A 16,334-nucleotide genomic window follows, 5' to 3' on the forward strand; every position below is an offset into this window, starting at 1 on the left:
TTATTTCACTTGTTTAAATGTGGTCACCTGACAGAAAACTGTACCTTCACTACAGTAAACTTTTGTAAAGAAAAGATAGCATCGATTAAATGCACTTTTTATTGAGATTAAAAATAGTAATTTTGTAAATCAAAGACAGTATCAGCTAAATGTACCTTTTATTGAGGGTAAAGTATTAATCTTCCCTTATTTGTGAACTGGGAGCACATTCATAATAAAAAACTAGTTATGTAATGAAAATATATCCATTTCCACAAGTCAAATATACCGGGCTCTCTCAAAAGAATATTTTTGTTATGACTCAACCAGTGGATTTTGGTTTATTTTCTTTTTAGAAAACTCTGTGTGACATGAAGCTGACCCAAATTTTCTCAGAATTCTTTAATAAATCAAAAAATGCTGTATATTAATACACTAAATAAAAACTCCCTCACAGTAATTTTCAGTCTCCCAGAAACAGTCTAAAATATTCTCCAATGCCAAAAGGAATTATAAGCAGTTGCAGAAATGAGCAGTAGAGCAAAGAAAGAATACAGCATCTATACTATTGCACCACTAAGATACATTTTTTCTTTCTATTTTTTTTTTTTTAATATATCTTTATTGACTACAGAGAGAGGAAAGGAGAGGGAGAGAGGGAGATAGAAACATCAATGATGAGAGAGCCACTGATCGGCTGCAGCCCGCAACCCGGGCATGTGCCCTGACCGGGAATCAAACCCCGATCGCCTGGATCCTAGGTCGACACTCAACCGCTGAGCCACACCCAGCTGGGCTCTTTCTTTCTATTTTTAGATTATCAGTTGTCCTTCAGGAAATCCTAAAAACACGATAGGAAAAAATTATATTTGTTATTCACTTACTTCATTGCCCTCCAGTTCAAAAAACTCAAACTTCACAGAAATTCTGTACTGGGTTGGTGCCACCACTTGCCACACGCAGTTTTTATTAGGAGGGTACTCCTTGGGCCAGCCTGGAGTGGTTATGGTGCCATTAAGCTTGGTAAGAAGTCCGCCACAAGCCGCTAGAAGAAAAGAAAAAGAAAAAGTTTTTCCTCAACAAAGTCATCCCTGTCTTAGAGCCTTCCCATTGATAACCCAGCATCTCAGCATTAAATTTCAACCATCTTCCAGATTTTTCAAGATCTAGAGCATTGCAATCCGTTCCTTAGACTTTAGTAAACTATTTTAATCATCTATTCCCACTTATAAACTGCTATTTTATAGTATTGGAGCCAAGCAAAGTATAGCTGTACTACAACATTTTAGATCACTTTCAGGTTGGGTGACCAATATAGAGAACTGGGTGTTGGCAACCTTGTCTCTTAAATGGGTATAATTATATCCACAACATATGGTTATTGTGAGATGAATGAAAAGATACATGTAAAGCACAATATGGTCTGATGCAGTAAGACCAAAATCAGTTGTTTATTTCTTCAAACTATTTTTTCCCAGCACAAGCAGTTCTTAGAGAGAGCTGCCTGACTAGCAGGCAAGATAAACTATAGTAAATAGAACATAGCTGTTATTCCAAAAACTCTATTTAACAACTGGTTTTCTTCCCGTTTTGGATGAACTATTTAAAAGAGGTACTATTTATGTTACCTTTCTTCCTTATTGAAAGGGAGTTCAGCAAAATCAGGGCATCCAAGAGCAAGCTGAGTGAAAAGAATATATATTGTATATGGTTTACAATTAATTGCTAGGGAGTTAAGAGTTACCTAAAGTAACGGTTCTCTAATTTATGTAATTGCTTTTCTTTGTATATGTATATAGGTGGGGCAAAAGTAGGCTTACAGTTATGAATACATGAAATGGAATTTATTCTTGTATTATTGTTTATTAATTATTTTATTATTTTTCATAGGAACAATGGCAAACCCACTTTTGTCCCACCCTGTTTTATATATATTATATATATATATAAAATCTTTATTTATATCTCTTAAGTTTAAACTTTTAAGAAGAAACAGGGAGTCCCTGATTTTATAAATAGGTCAACTATGGTGTGGCATTTATTCATTAAGCAAATAATTCCACCACCTTTGCCACTTATTGTGGCAAAAACAGTAGAGGACAAGGTGCTCATGTGTAGGGAGCTTACACTTTTGTGGGAAACACTAAAAGTAACCTTAATAAATACATTAATATGAATAATGTTACAGTGCTATGAGCTTTATGAAAATGATGTTGGCAGAAATATTCAGAGGGGAATAAATGAGGAACAGGATGGAGGAAGGCAGATCAGTGTACATATTTTGTCTATTGTTTGAGTATGAGGCCTGCAGTGTGGATCAGGGGAAATGGAAAAGAGTCAGCTTTATATTCTGAGGGAAGGGATCACAGGATATTGTAAGAAAACACTGTACAAGAAATCTCATCTTAGGATTACAGAGGAAATGCAGAAACCATGACAAAATGTCTATGTTTATGAATCTTTTATTAATAATGTGCACTTAGTTCCTGCTTTACATTTGACTATGCTAGATGCTGGAAATACAAAGATGATTCAGAGTCAGGACTCTGGAATTTAATAAGGGGGAGGCACCCATAAATTATGTTAAGAAAAGATAAAAGGAAGTGATAGATGAATGGACAGGTGGATAAAAATCTAGGTCCAGAGAGAGATAAAAATAGAAATATATATAGATTAATAGGTAGGTAGGTAGATAGATAGGTAGATGATTGATGATAGATAGATAGATAGATAGATAGATAGATAGATAGATAGATAGATAGATAGATAGAAGATAGATAGATGATAGATAGATAGATAGATAGATAGATAGATAGATAGATAGATAGATAGATAGATAGATGATAGATAGATGATAGATAGTAGATAGATAGATAGATAGATAGATAGATAGATAGATAGATAGATAGATAGATAGATAGATAGATGATAGATAGTAGATAGATGATAGATAGATAGATAGATAGATAGATAGATAGATAGATAGATAGATAGATAGATAGATAGATGATAGATGATAGATAGATAGATGATAGATGATAGATAGATGATAGATAGTTAGATGGTAGATAGATAAACAGGTGGCCTGGTTGGTAACCAAAGGTGGAAATAACTGATGTTATAATGAGAACCCAGGCAATTTCACATTCACTGTGACTATACATTGAGTCCTACTAGTTGAGGAAAGAAGTTACTAGAAAGGAGGGAAGGGAAGGGGAGGGGAGGGGAGGGGAGGGGAGGGGAGGGGAGGGGAGGGGAGGGGAGGGGAGGGGAGGGGAGGGGAGGGGAGGGGAGGGAAGGGAAGGGAAGGGAAGGGAAGGGAAGGGAAGGGAAGGGAAGGGAAGGGAAGGGAAGGGAAGGGAAGGGAAGGGAAGGGAAGGGAAGGGAAGAGGGAGGCAGAAAGGGAGAAAGAGAAGAAGCCTTTAATGAAAGAAAGGAACCGGGCAGAGGGGTTCAGCAGGGAACACCAAGTGCAAATCCAGTCATACCTTCACAGCTCCTTTTGTCGGGTCCCAGCTCGTAGCCAGGCTCACACGCACACTGGTAACTGCCCAGCGTGTTCAGGCACCGCTGCTCACAGCCCCCACGGTCAGGCTTGGCACACTCGTCTTCCTCTATAAAGATGGCGAGAGTTATAGAACAACTGGAGTATTTTGTTTTTATATACTAAGGTACAAGATTTTTTGAAAATATGATATGCTTAATAGTTCGGGATGAAACTGAGATAATTAGTTGCTTCAACAAAGGAGCAGGAACAATTTGCAAGCCCTTGATAGATGAAAAACAAGAATTCATGTCACTGCATCCTAAGAATGTATAAGAACCAAGAAAAGTACTAGAAACATCCATCAGGTCCAGCTGAACATCACCTTATCTCAGACACAGTATGTGTTTTTTCTAGATTTAAGGTCAAAGGGGATTATTAAAACTTAGACATATTTCAGAATGAAACAGAAAACTTACTGAAAAAACAGCTTCACCTGTTGATTTCATAGTATAGTTTCCTAGATACCCTAAATAAAGCTTTTATAGAAATAGATTATGGTGAATATAAGTTAAAAAGAAAAACTCAGAAACTTACTGAACCCCTTTAAATTTAAAGCATTCATTGTTTTTATATAGAATAGACATATTAATCCAGAAAATATAATAATTCCATATTTTTGTAAATAAATATACTGTTTTAATTATATATGGAAACAAAAATATACTCTATGAAATGTATATTTGAAAAATATATACTACTTTTAAAAATGCATATGACAAGCTACTCTATAATCTCACTCTTCAGGTATAACCTACTGTGAGTTAAGAAATTAGCAAACATACTTTGGAAAAATTATGCATCAGCAAAGCATTTTTGATAACCAAATATATAAATATCACATGAGAAAATATTGATAGTATGTTTCTTCTACCATAAAATGTAACACAGAGAAGATTTAAAGCATTAAGTGTATATATTTTAATAAATACTTTGAATACATGTAGTAAAAGTGCCCAGGTTCTCTGCCTTTCAATTCATATGATGAATACCTAAGTAACTCTTAGGAAAATCCATTATACTGTTGTTCTCTAAACAATGAAAATGGTAGATATTTACCTCACTAAATTTTTACATATACAATTGAAACCATCACTTATCCTATAAAAATTGGTAGAAAAACTTTTTTTTCTTCCCATAGAAGAATTTATTATACAATGATACACCTAACATAAGCACCTATGCATTTTATAAATGCATATTTGATGTTACTATTTGCACTAAAATCATTTTCTTTTTGCTTTAGTAATATACACCAAATATAGGACATGAAAATAAACTAAAATTTAGTTATATAACTCAAAATTAAAGCTTATCAGTAATAACTCTTATAAAAGTGAAATTTAAATATCAGATCAGTAATAATGTTTTTTGTTTTTCTTTAAAGACATTTTAGGTATTCCACTAAGGAGGCCATAAATTATTGCCAATGTAGTGAAAGCCATTCTGTAATGGGTGATTTGGAAATGCTGCCACCCAGAAATAAATTGATAAACTACAAGTCAGTAAACCCCTTTCTGGGTATGAATCCTTTGTTGACTGTATTGCAAATATTTCCTCCAGTATATATATCTTTTTCTGGATTTTGTTTTGTCTATTTCATTTTTAAAACTGGTAGAATATCCTCATGGAACTCCTATCCTGTGCTACAAAATCCAAAATTCCAGTATTTTACCAATAACCTTTTCCATCAAAATCCTTATGAACAGTGCATACTTCAACTTTCAATAAAACTTTATTCCAGCTGTCCCCTACCTCAAAGCTGAATATCACATTTATCGTTGACAAGGGAAATCTCACATTTCAAATTACCTTTAAAAAAATTGGCAGCAAACCCTGCCTTGTTCACAGTCCCATCAGAAACAAACTTCATCCACAAGGTGTTGGAGGTAGATCTGATATCTTCAGGTTTATCATAACCACAGAAACGTCCTATCAAAGGGCTGTTTTCATTGGTCCCATCTCGAACTTCTAGGTAGTCATAGGCACAGTTGTCATGTCTTTCAATCTTAAAGAGTAAACACATGTGAACATATATCTCATTAACAGATAAAACAATTACTATAGAAAAATTATTATGTATTCTCAGTGCCATAATACTGATATGGTCATATTAACAGATTACTTATATCCAATGAGAACATTTCTTGCAAGTATGCATGGTAATATCTACACTGCCCATGGATAAAGGACATATTATTTTGGCAGACACGGAGAGATAAAAAAACAAATCTACAGAACAATACATCTGCATCACTTTCTCTCCTTAAACAACTAAATGCAAATGTTAGATCAGACTATTGGTCTATGAAACTTATGGAGAACTGTAAGTTTCTGGACCCATATTTTTGCCCTGAACTACTTCTAAAAGCAACAGAGTCAAAATTTACAAATTATTTTAAATACTATGAGACAAAGAATTTATATGCATATATACATAATCCATGGACACAGACAATAGTGTGGTGAAGGGGGGGGGAGGAGTGGGGAGCTCAATGGGGAAAAAAAGAGGACATCTGTAATACTTTAAACAATAAAGATAAATTTAAAAAATAAAAATAAAAGCTATGAGACAATTTCTAAATAAAATTCTTGCTTTTTATTTTTTCATAGAAAATGAAACAAAAATTTATATTTCTTCAGTGATTAAAAACAAATAAGACAATAGATATTTCCCTGTAAATAAAACTCAGTCTGTTCTTTTAACAGATACAGAATAGATCACTTTAAATTTTAATTTAAAGTATATTCACTGGTTACTTCGTAAAAATTGTGAGTTTAAATATTTCATATAATACACATGGATAAATATTTCATGGGTAAAATGCATAACAATGACCAACTTTAGACTTGATTCCACCAGTACCTGTTTATGAATACGTATTACTTACATATTATATATTATGCACCTGGTGTTAGGGGTAACGCAATAGAAATATGCACTATATTCTCATATAGTAAAGGCCACAGTTGCTGAATTGCTTAGGAAATAAAATGTGCCTCATACAGACGAATTTATGATATTCAGAAATGCATTACCCATCCACACAACCATTCTAGATGTCTTATCAATGACCTCAATGATCTTTGTTTACATATTTTTCCAGTTTAACTGAATTAATCCTAATTGCAATGCCAGCAAAATGAATCTGTTGTATTGGTGTTAGTTATAATTATACCTCTTCAACTATATCTCCAAAGAAGTAATGATGGTGAGCACAAATGAAAGTTTCACTTATTTTATTATGTCATTTGTGTAACATTTTCTCCACCTATATCAATTACTTAATCAAATAATGGATAGAGATAATATGGTTGAAGCTAAAATGTGAACAAGTCCATTGACGTTATGCCAGTAATCTTAAGTTCCACGAGAAAAAGAACACCAAATTCAATGATTTATAAAAACAATAAAAGAAGGAAAAGCAGTTTCTTCTTGAGTTATAGCCTGGATACAGGTCACAGATATGTGACCTGAATGCAATGTCATGCACAATTGCATATATAATAAATCTGTTTGGATAATGATGATGTTAATTTATTACAGACTTTAAGGTAACCAGAGCATAAACCATATATGAATGTGGGCAAGTTTATTTCAATGTAAACAGACCTAACATGTATATAGAAAATACAATGAAAATGATAGTAAGCTTTGAACACTTTTAGAAAACTGATATTTAAGTGATATTGGAAGTAGATACAAATACACAAAGAAGGAAGAACAAATACACAGATTAGCCAGAAGGGATTAATATTACATTTCATTACTCAGTGGGGGCACATGCCTTTACTGGCAGGTTAGAGAGGAAGCATGAAAAAGCTGAGTGATTCCTAATTAGCAAGAATGAAAATCAATTACAGGTAACTTAACATGGTCAGCCTGTCATTCTAAAACTGCCAACTGGTGCAGAGCTGTGTGGTCAGAGCGTGTGAGTGAGCGCTGACACTGAAGGAGAGCCAGCCCCGGAGGAAGGACCATGCCCAGGCACAGGGCTCATTCATACATTTTGCCTCCAGTTTATAACCAAATTTCCAAATAAACATAACACTGCAAAAACATCTACTGCAGTACCTATTCTGTAAAAAGTTCTGAAAACTCCAAAATATCCAGATAATAGTTTCAATAAAAGCTCTCCCATGCCCCCTCAAAAATTAAAACTAGAATTCCCATATGATTCAGCAACCCCACTTCTAGTTATATACCCCCAAAATTGAAAGCAGTGTCTCAAAGAGATATTTGTAGATCCATGCTTATTGTAGTCTCATTCACAGCAGTCAAAAGGTGGAAGCAATCCAAATGTTTATCAGTGAAGGAAGGTGGTATATTCATACAATGGAATATTATTCAGCCTTAAAAAGAGAGAAAGTCCTTTCATGGGCTGCAACATGGATGAACCTCAAGGATATTACACTAATAAAATAAGCCAGTCACAAAAAGGCAAATATTGTATGATTTTACTTACGTGAAGTCCCTAGAGCAGAAAAATTCATAGATACAGAAACTAGAAGGGTGGTTGCCAAGGGCCGGGGGTAGGAGAGAAAGGGGAGCTGTTGTTTACTGGGTGTAGAGTTTCAGTTTTGCAAGAGTTCTGGAGAGGGATGGTGGTGATGGTTGTGCAACAATGCGCATGTACTTTACACTACTGAACGATACACTTAAAAAATGGCCAGGCCTGGCCGGGCGTGGCTCAGCGGTTGAGCATCGGCCTAGGATCCAGGAGATCTTGGTTCGGCTCCGGGTCAGGGCACATGCCCGGGCTGCGGGCTCGATCCCCAGTGGGGGGGCGTGCAGGAGGCAGCCGATCAATGACTCTCATCACTGATGTTTCTATCTCTCTCCCTTCCTCTCCCTGAAATCAATAAAACTTTTTTTTTTTTTAAAAAGGTGAATATGGTAAATTTTGTTATGTCTATCTTATTATTAAAAAGAAACCCTCTCCCATGACTGTTAGTGTGTAGTTTCAAAATGTAATTAATGCAATCAGCTCCATAAATGACTAAATTTGTATAGATAATATCCTGTGAAATTATATACATTTGGAACAATGCTAAAGTAATTAGTCTTTGCTTTGGAAGAAAATGTTAAAGTATGATTAACAAAAACAATGTAAATTAGTGTTAGTCACTAAAAATAAATTAATTTCAATAATGAGAAAAATCCAGTAAAGCCTAATAAATAATTCTACCAACAAAAGGAATTTTGAATAAAAAAAGAAAAGCTTCATAATAGGTCATTGTTTTTAAATTTCCTACTATCATACTTAATATTTTATTATTTAATACTATTATTTTATTATTACTATTTAATTTTAATTAAAATTAATACACAGATAATTAAAGCTCAAAAAAAGAAGAAAAAACAAATTCTCAACATGTGAAAATCAAAATCAAAAGTCTAGGTTATGTCAATTTTTATGTGACTTGAGTTTTTAAATGCTGCCACTTTATTTTTTCCCTTCATGACACAATTATTTTTAAATACTCATAAATTTAGTAACTATTCATTGAAAATCTGCTATGGCCAGATAATATACACTTGATAATGTATAAAGAGTGGTGAATAAAACAGACATGCCCCTGACTGACAGACACATGTTGGTTAAACAGTGCAAATATGTAAATGAAGAATGTTATAAAGGGAAAGAAAGTAATGCTATGAGAGAATATGGATATCTCTTTTTGAGACAAGGCGCAAGACTGCACAAGACATGGACTTGGTTTCAATCACAACTGGTTTCAATTCCATTTTGGTTTCAATCAAAATTGGTTTCAGTTCAATTTTGAATTGTATGACCTCGTCCAAGATTATTTAAACAAACACGTGCTAATCTTTCAGAATAGAATTATAGCCTAAACCATAATTCTGAAGAGCTACTTAATTCTCTTTAATAGTCATTAACCGATACATATTCTTTTAAAAAATTTTATTGATTGATTTGAGAGAGACAGAGAAAGAGAGAGATCAATTTGTTGTTCCACTTAGTTATACATTCATTGGCTGAGTCTTGTATATGCCCCGACCAGGACTGAACCCACAACCTTGGGGTATTGGGATGATGCTCTAACAGACTGAGCTACCTGGCCAGGGCCACCAATATATATTCTTAGCCAAACTTCCCAAAATAGTATATCGTGAGCATAAAATTTTAACTAATTAAGATCTCCCTAGTCTGGGTTTCTTAGTTTATTAACAAAGACTAGTCTAATTAATTTAAACTAATATAAAATACTTAAAAGAATCAAAGGGTTACATTTAGTTAGGCAATCCACAAAGTACCGAGACAGAAACTTCTGTAAATAGTTCATAGGGAGGTACAACCAAATAAGCATGTAGAAATGTGGACAAGTACCTCAAACTTAATCCCACTTAAATTAATGTATGTGGAGAATTTAATGTAAATATAAGTCAGCTCTCAGTTTATTTCACTTCTTTTCTGCTTTATTAACATTTCTTGAAAGTCGTTACTATAAACATTCCAGTCTTCTAAGCTTTTTCTCTTCTGTATGTCTGCACACTGAAAGTGCTCAAGTAAAATAGTACCATAGAGGTTTCTTTATAAATAACACTGCTGACAAATAGAAGACAAGCTCTCCAAAATGATTTCAGACAATATCTCCATGCATGCACAACTCACTTCAGTACTGGTCTTAAGACCCAATGCACTAGTAACTACTAGAAAAGAAAAAGCTTTGAAAAGAGTATGATTATAGAAGTACCAGGAGTCTATAAGCCCCAAATAGTGTCCTTTCCCGCTCAAAAACACTGGAGATTCATTAACCAAAGCACTTGTTCAGATTTTCTTTCTATACTTACATTAAAATCTAAATGGCATTAGGAGAAGTAAAGTGGTGACATAAATTCACAAAAAGGTATAAATAATGGACAGCTAGTAAATTCTTTTTAGGATATTTCAACAGGATGATGGAAAAGTTTATCGTAAGGACCCTTTTATCCGAAAGCGGAGAGAGTAACATAAAAAAATGAAAAAGTTACAAAAATAGAAACAGTTTTTGAAAAATGGCAAAGACTGATACCAGAGAATAATAATGACAAAACCACAAAACACTGAAGATTGGTGAGGACTTTCTAAAAAGTATACATTTGCAACATAAAATGTATAAGCTGTATATTGGAAATATATTATGTAAACAAAATAAATTGATATAAGCAGATAACTGACTAAATGAAATAAACCACCTAGTGACCACTAGAACAAGTTAAAAAATATATACAGTCTGGCCAGCGTGGCTCAGCGGTTGAGCATAGACCTGTGATTCAGGAGATCACGGTTCGATTCCTGGTCAGGGCACATGCCTGGGTTGTGGGCTCAAACCCCGAGGCAGGGAGTGCAGGAGGCAGGCAATCAATGACTCTCTCATCACTGATGTTTCTATCTCTTTTTCCCCCTCTCCCTTCCTTTCTCTGAAATCAATAAAGACATAATAAATATATATATATACAGTTAATTCTTGGAATTCATGGTAGTTAAGTTCTATAAAGTCGCTGAAAACACTGAATTAGTGGACACATTTCTCCTGCAGAAACACTGGTGAGGTTACTGCAAACTTCTGGTCACAAAATTTTTGTCAAGCAATCAATACATAACCTTGCTTTATGTGTGTTTCTGTTTAAAGGCATCTTAATTTATATCGCCAATTCGTTAACACTGAACTCATGGCCAAAAGCACTATAACTCATGCCTGAACAATGCTTATCTAACACATATTTTCTCCATAAGGCACAGCAGAGCTGGGAATGTGCATGTCAGATGACTCAAATATTTTGCTTCTCTGTGCATATCCATGAATAACCCAGAAATACCGTATTGATTCGAGGATTACAAATAAGCTTTAGTTAGTAGGCAAATTTATAAATACAGAATCTGTGAGTAATGAAGATATACCAAACCTGGGTTTTAATGCTGGTTTAGGGCTCATTTATGTGATACTAGGTTAATGGCATAAATTCAATTCCCTAATCTGAAAAGATTTAGACGGCATATTAGAACATCTCTAAATTCCTTGTCACTCTGAATTTCATAGAACCCAGGATCTCTAGTTAAATTCAGCCACACTGCATACTAGGTCCTCAATAACCTATCTGGGCATATTTCCTTTTGTATGGAAACTTACATACCTCTAATAAAGGAAGGATATATTAATTTCCACCCACCAATCATCATGTGCTCACACACTCACATATACTTCAGCCATCCATCCCTCCCTCCCTCCCATTATCAAATATTAATCATGCATCTAGTGATGCTGAAGACGTAGTGATCAACAAGACAGGTAAGATTCCTACCGTCTGATGATCATATCTAGTGAGAGACAGACAATAACCATGTAAGCAAATCCATAACAAATTCCAAAAGACGTAAGTGCAATGAACTAAAGTAAAACAGAATAATGGTTTATAGACAATTGTAGGTAAGAAAATATTTTAAATAGAGTTACCAGGCAAGGACTTTTTAAAGAGGTGATGATAAAGAAGAAATCTGAATTAAGTTAGAGAGGAGAAAAAGTGTCAAGATCTAGAAGTGGAAGAACCTCAGTGGCAAATGCTGTGACGTGGGAGTAAACGTGGTGTTTCTGAGGAAGAGAAGGAGGGCCCAGAGGGGCTGGCGCGGAGAGGGAGGAGGGGCTTGGGGCTAAGCTGTGGCTTGCCTTGGTCCACGGTAAGTAAATGTGTTTTATTTTAGGTATAGTGGGAAACCCCTGAGAGAATTCAAGCGGAGTAGTGTTATGATCTAACTGACAGTATAAAAGTATCATTCTGGCTTGTGGAGATCAGGATATGTGGGGCCCGGGTAGAGGTGAAAGCCAACACCAAGTTCCAAGAGAAGGGGTGGTGGTGGGAACAGAGTGATGGCCAGAAGGTAGGTAAAAAGTGCTCATTCACGGACACGTTTTGAAGAAAAAATAAATGGAATATGCTGATGGACTGGCCTCGGGATTAAAGAGAAAAAGTAGAATTAAGGATACTCTTTGAGCCCTGGCTGGTTTTGCTCAGTGGCTAGAGCACCAGCCCCCGGACTGAAGGGTCCCGGGTTCGATTCCAGCCAAGGGCACGTCCCTTGGTTGCAGGCTTGATCCCTGGCCCTGGTCAGGGCTCCTGGGAGGCGACCAGTCAACATGTCTCTCTTAGATTGATTTCTCTCTCTCTTTGCCACTATCTCTGAAAAACAATGGAGAAAATATCCTTGGGTAAGGATTAAAAAATAATAATAATATTCTCTGAGTAAATAGAGACATAATACTGAAATAAGGAAGACTGAAGAAGAATGGCTTCATGAGTAAGACAACATAGTCAAGGATTTGGTTCTAATCATTTAAAGATGAGAGGCCTATTAGACATTCAAATATGTCCAGTATATAAATGAAGGAGAAAAACCCCCATAAGGAAATAAATCAAAATTAAGAAAGAACAGGAAACTAGAGATAATAAGTAAAATGAACTGTGAGCCAAGCTATGACATAACTTTTTCCAAATCCCAAAGCTTAGTAATAATTTATTCATTCACTCAGTCAACAAGTATTTATGGCACCTACTCTGCGGTAGCATGGTTCTAAGCGCCTGAGATGTAAATCTTTCCTATTTGTCCTTTGTACTATCCTAGTGTTTAGATGCATGGGATACATGCATTTTCTGACACCACTTCTGTAACAGAATTCCATAAATCATTGAGAGGAGTTCATGGCTTAATTTTTGTAGTATCACAACATAAAAGGAGCGAGGTTATCAAGTAGGTAATTTTTCAGTGAACCAGTTGCTTTGTTTTCTAAATAGCAGGTGAATCCTACCCAATTTTAGTTTACTGTTAACAATAAAGTGGCCTTATCTGAATAACGTTTGTAATCTTACTGATCCATTAAAATAATAAAATTCAAATGTGAACCAAATAATCTCAGAACCAACGTTTCCAAAAATGCAAAATGGTTGAAAGCATAAACATCATGATCACAGCAGAAAAGATGACTTTTTCATGATAAAAAAATGTGTCTTGGAAATTAAATGGTACAAGCAAAGAGGCAGAGATGCGTTTCAAAAAACATATCACACAGCTTGCAGGTGGGGTTGCAGCACTCTCTGGGTTTATGAGCAAGAAGTGCCTGGACTCCCTTGGGGCTGCTGCCGTGGGGACAGACGCCACCACGGCCACTGCGCTCAGTACACCCCGGTGGCGGACGGGGTTCTCCACAGCCCTCCAATTGCTTGGGCGCGAACCAGCCTCTAGTCCGTGAAGTAGTAATGCCAGTGGTGGCACCGGGCACCCCCTGCCTGGACCTACCACCAATCTCATCATTCCCTCCCACTTCACTGGGCTCTCAATTTCGAAGCTGGTTTTCCGCCTTAAACATACCCGGGAGTTCCTGATAACTCCCGCCATCTCTTGGCTTCCAATCCCTACCTCGGTTCCTTTGACCTCACAAAAATGACTCAGTAGCCAGCTTGGCAATCTGGGCCCAGACTTTCTCCAGCATTCTGACTGGCCTTTGGTTCAGGCTGCCCTCAGCTAACAACACGACGCTGGTGCTGACCTACTCCTCTATAAAAAACTTTCATGAAGGCAAACGCTCCTGAGAACACTTAAATCCCTATTTCTGATATAAACAATTTTCTGTATAATGGCAAAAATGGATTTCCCCCCAACAACAACAAAAAAGATGGTCTACCTTTCAACCTCTTAGTTTAGAAGAGAAATAAAAGTTCTATCATTTAATGGACCTTTCAAACAGTCTTGTGAAACAAGCCTGTGCATTTGTCAAAAGAAACTATTGTCAGTACTTCAAACATTCTAATTCAAATAGCACAGATAATGTAAACGCACTTTAATCTTCTTGAAAATGTCTGCAACAAGAGAAAAGATGGGAGGGAAAAAACGCACTGGCTCTTGATGTTACATTTTATAGGCAATCCTTTGCTTCTTGGCTGATTAAAAAGCTGATTCTCTGGTTTTCTGCTTATTTAATGAGGATCCCTTAAATGTCACTGTCATTTATAGAGCATCCGCTCTGAGAAGGTTGCCTGAAAGACTTTACCTCAAAGGCCTGAAAGGTCAATCCGACATAGTAGTCTCCTGACACTGCTATTTTCCACACACATTCTTTCATCGGTCTGTAGTCATCGGGATAATTAGGAGACTGAATCTGTCCTTCATTTTTACGTATCTCACCTCCACAGATTGCTGAGGAAAGGAAAAACAAATAAATAAATCTAGACGCGCCAGTTCGTTTTCATTTTCTCCTAAGATAACATTGTAGTTCAGTGCTTGTAGCTGAGTCCATAAAGACCAGGTTATAAAAATCAAAATTGGCTGGTTGTCCTGTTGTAAAAATTTAGATGGTTAGAGAAAAAAAGGCAACCCCCCCCAAACCTAGCCACTAACTATAAATATTAGATAATAGTCAGCACAGGAATATACGATTTTTAAATCACTGTTAATTTATATCTTCACTCAAAAAATCTATTTTTAACACTTAAAAAACCTTTAGAGATTTTTTAAATTTAGTGCGAGTCTGCTCTGTGATCCCCTGAGCCGCTTCCCGTGGTGTTTTGACCTCAGGTAAAATAGCTGATCAGCAGAGAAGCTGCACAGAAGTCTCTGGGCCCCTGGCAGTGGGCTGGTGTCATGTGCTCAACATCTGTGGCTCCATCCAAATAATTCTTTTCACCGCCATGCAGTGAATCTTGGAAACAAAATGCCTCCTCTTGCTTAAAAGTTTAAGGGAAGCAGAAATCTTCTGTCCTCTACATTTCCTGAACTCCTGTCCTAGCAGAGGCAGGAGCAAGAAGGGCCTCCTCCACCCACAACCTGGCAAGAACGGAGCAAGCCAGGAAGCACAATGCTGATGCATTGTTTTAGAGAAATATAGAACAAAGAGCCTAGTAAAGGCTCCCTTGAATGCTGACCCTCCCCTTCAGACAGAGCGAGCTCCAGAAATGTGCACAATTACTGTCTGTGAGTTTCCTATAACAGGGCATATCAGTAGCACAGGCACCAAATGGATCCAAATTCAGTATGAAGGAAAATGATCATTTCTTCATAGTATTCTAATATTATCATGAAAAAGCCATTTGCAGTTTAAGAACTCCTGTGCCCTTTTACCCCCTACACATCCCCGAGTACACTGATATGTTCCTCTATCACTGGTACGAGAAAACAGGTTGTCCCTGCAGTTGACACTCACCGAGTATTTTTATTAAAAATCACCCTTGTGAATATTATAACACAAGTTTCAAAAACTTCAAAATTAAAATATAGCTACAATATCACTCTACTGAATTTGTACATATATTTTTGTTTTTAATCTCTCATATTTTTGAGAGAAAGGATATTTCTGAGAAGAGCTCTTAGAGGAAGTAACCTGTAAAACTCAATGTGACTTGCCTTCGTAGAGAGCTGCAAAGCCTTTTCCTACCCAGTTACTGCTGCTACGAAACTCAATCCACATTCTGCTGTCTGTAGAGGTAAGAACTTCAGGCAATTTGTCCCCACAGAATCTACCTAAAAGAAATAAAAGAATAAAGAGAGACTCCTAAATATGACTGTATATTCTAATTGCTTTCCACATTAGCTATACATTATATATATAAAACCTTACTTGGTTCCTATGTGTATCCTTAGTAACTAGAGCCATAACTATAACTTAATATTTACTTAATAAAGGTAGATACATAAAACAATTCCTTTGTGCCTGTTTATAAAATATTAGACTATATCCTCAGATTAACCAACTGATGTCAGTATCTTTATCTAGAATGAGGAAACAGCCAGCTCCAGCTCCAAAAGACATACTTGTAAAA

At 36.0% G+C, this 16,334-nt stretch overlaps 1 protein-coding gene across 1 annotated transcript in view; it reads right to left on the reverse strand.

The window, feature by feature from the left end:
- The window catches only part of TLL1 (tolloid like 1), a 153,570-nt gene that overhangs the window by 36,647 nt on the left and 100,589 nt on the right, over positions 1 to 16,334 (reverse strand). Inside the window, exons 11-15 of the mRNA XM_016197761.2 lie at positions 15,919 to 16,035; positions 14,570 to 14,715; positions 5,336 to 5,531; positions 3,468 to 3,593; positions 864 to 1,024 (exon numbers count right to left, since the gene is read on the reverse strand). Coding sequence (XP_016053247.1) covers positions 864 to 1,024; positions 3,468 to 3,593; positions 5,336 to 5,531; positions 14,570 to 14,715; positions 15,919 to 16,035 — 746 coding nt within the window. The remainder of the gene's footprint in view (positions 1 to 863; positions 1,025 to 3,467; positions 3,594 to 5,335; positions 5,532 to 14,569; positions 14,716 to 15,918; positions 16,036 to 16,334) is intronic.

Source organism: Miniopterus natalensis, chromosome 4 (genome assembly GCF_054644295.1).
Source record: "Miniopterus natalensis isolate mMinNat1 chromosome 4, mMinNat1.hap1, whole genome shotgun sequence".
NCBI classification, from domain to species: Eukaryota; Metazoa; Chordata; class Mammalia; order Chiroptera; family Miniopteridae; genus Miniopterus; species Miniopterus natalensis.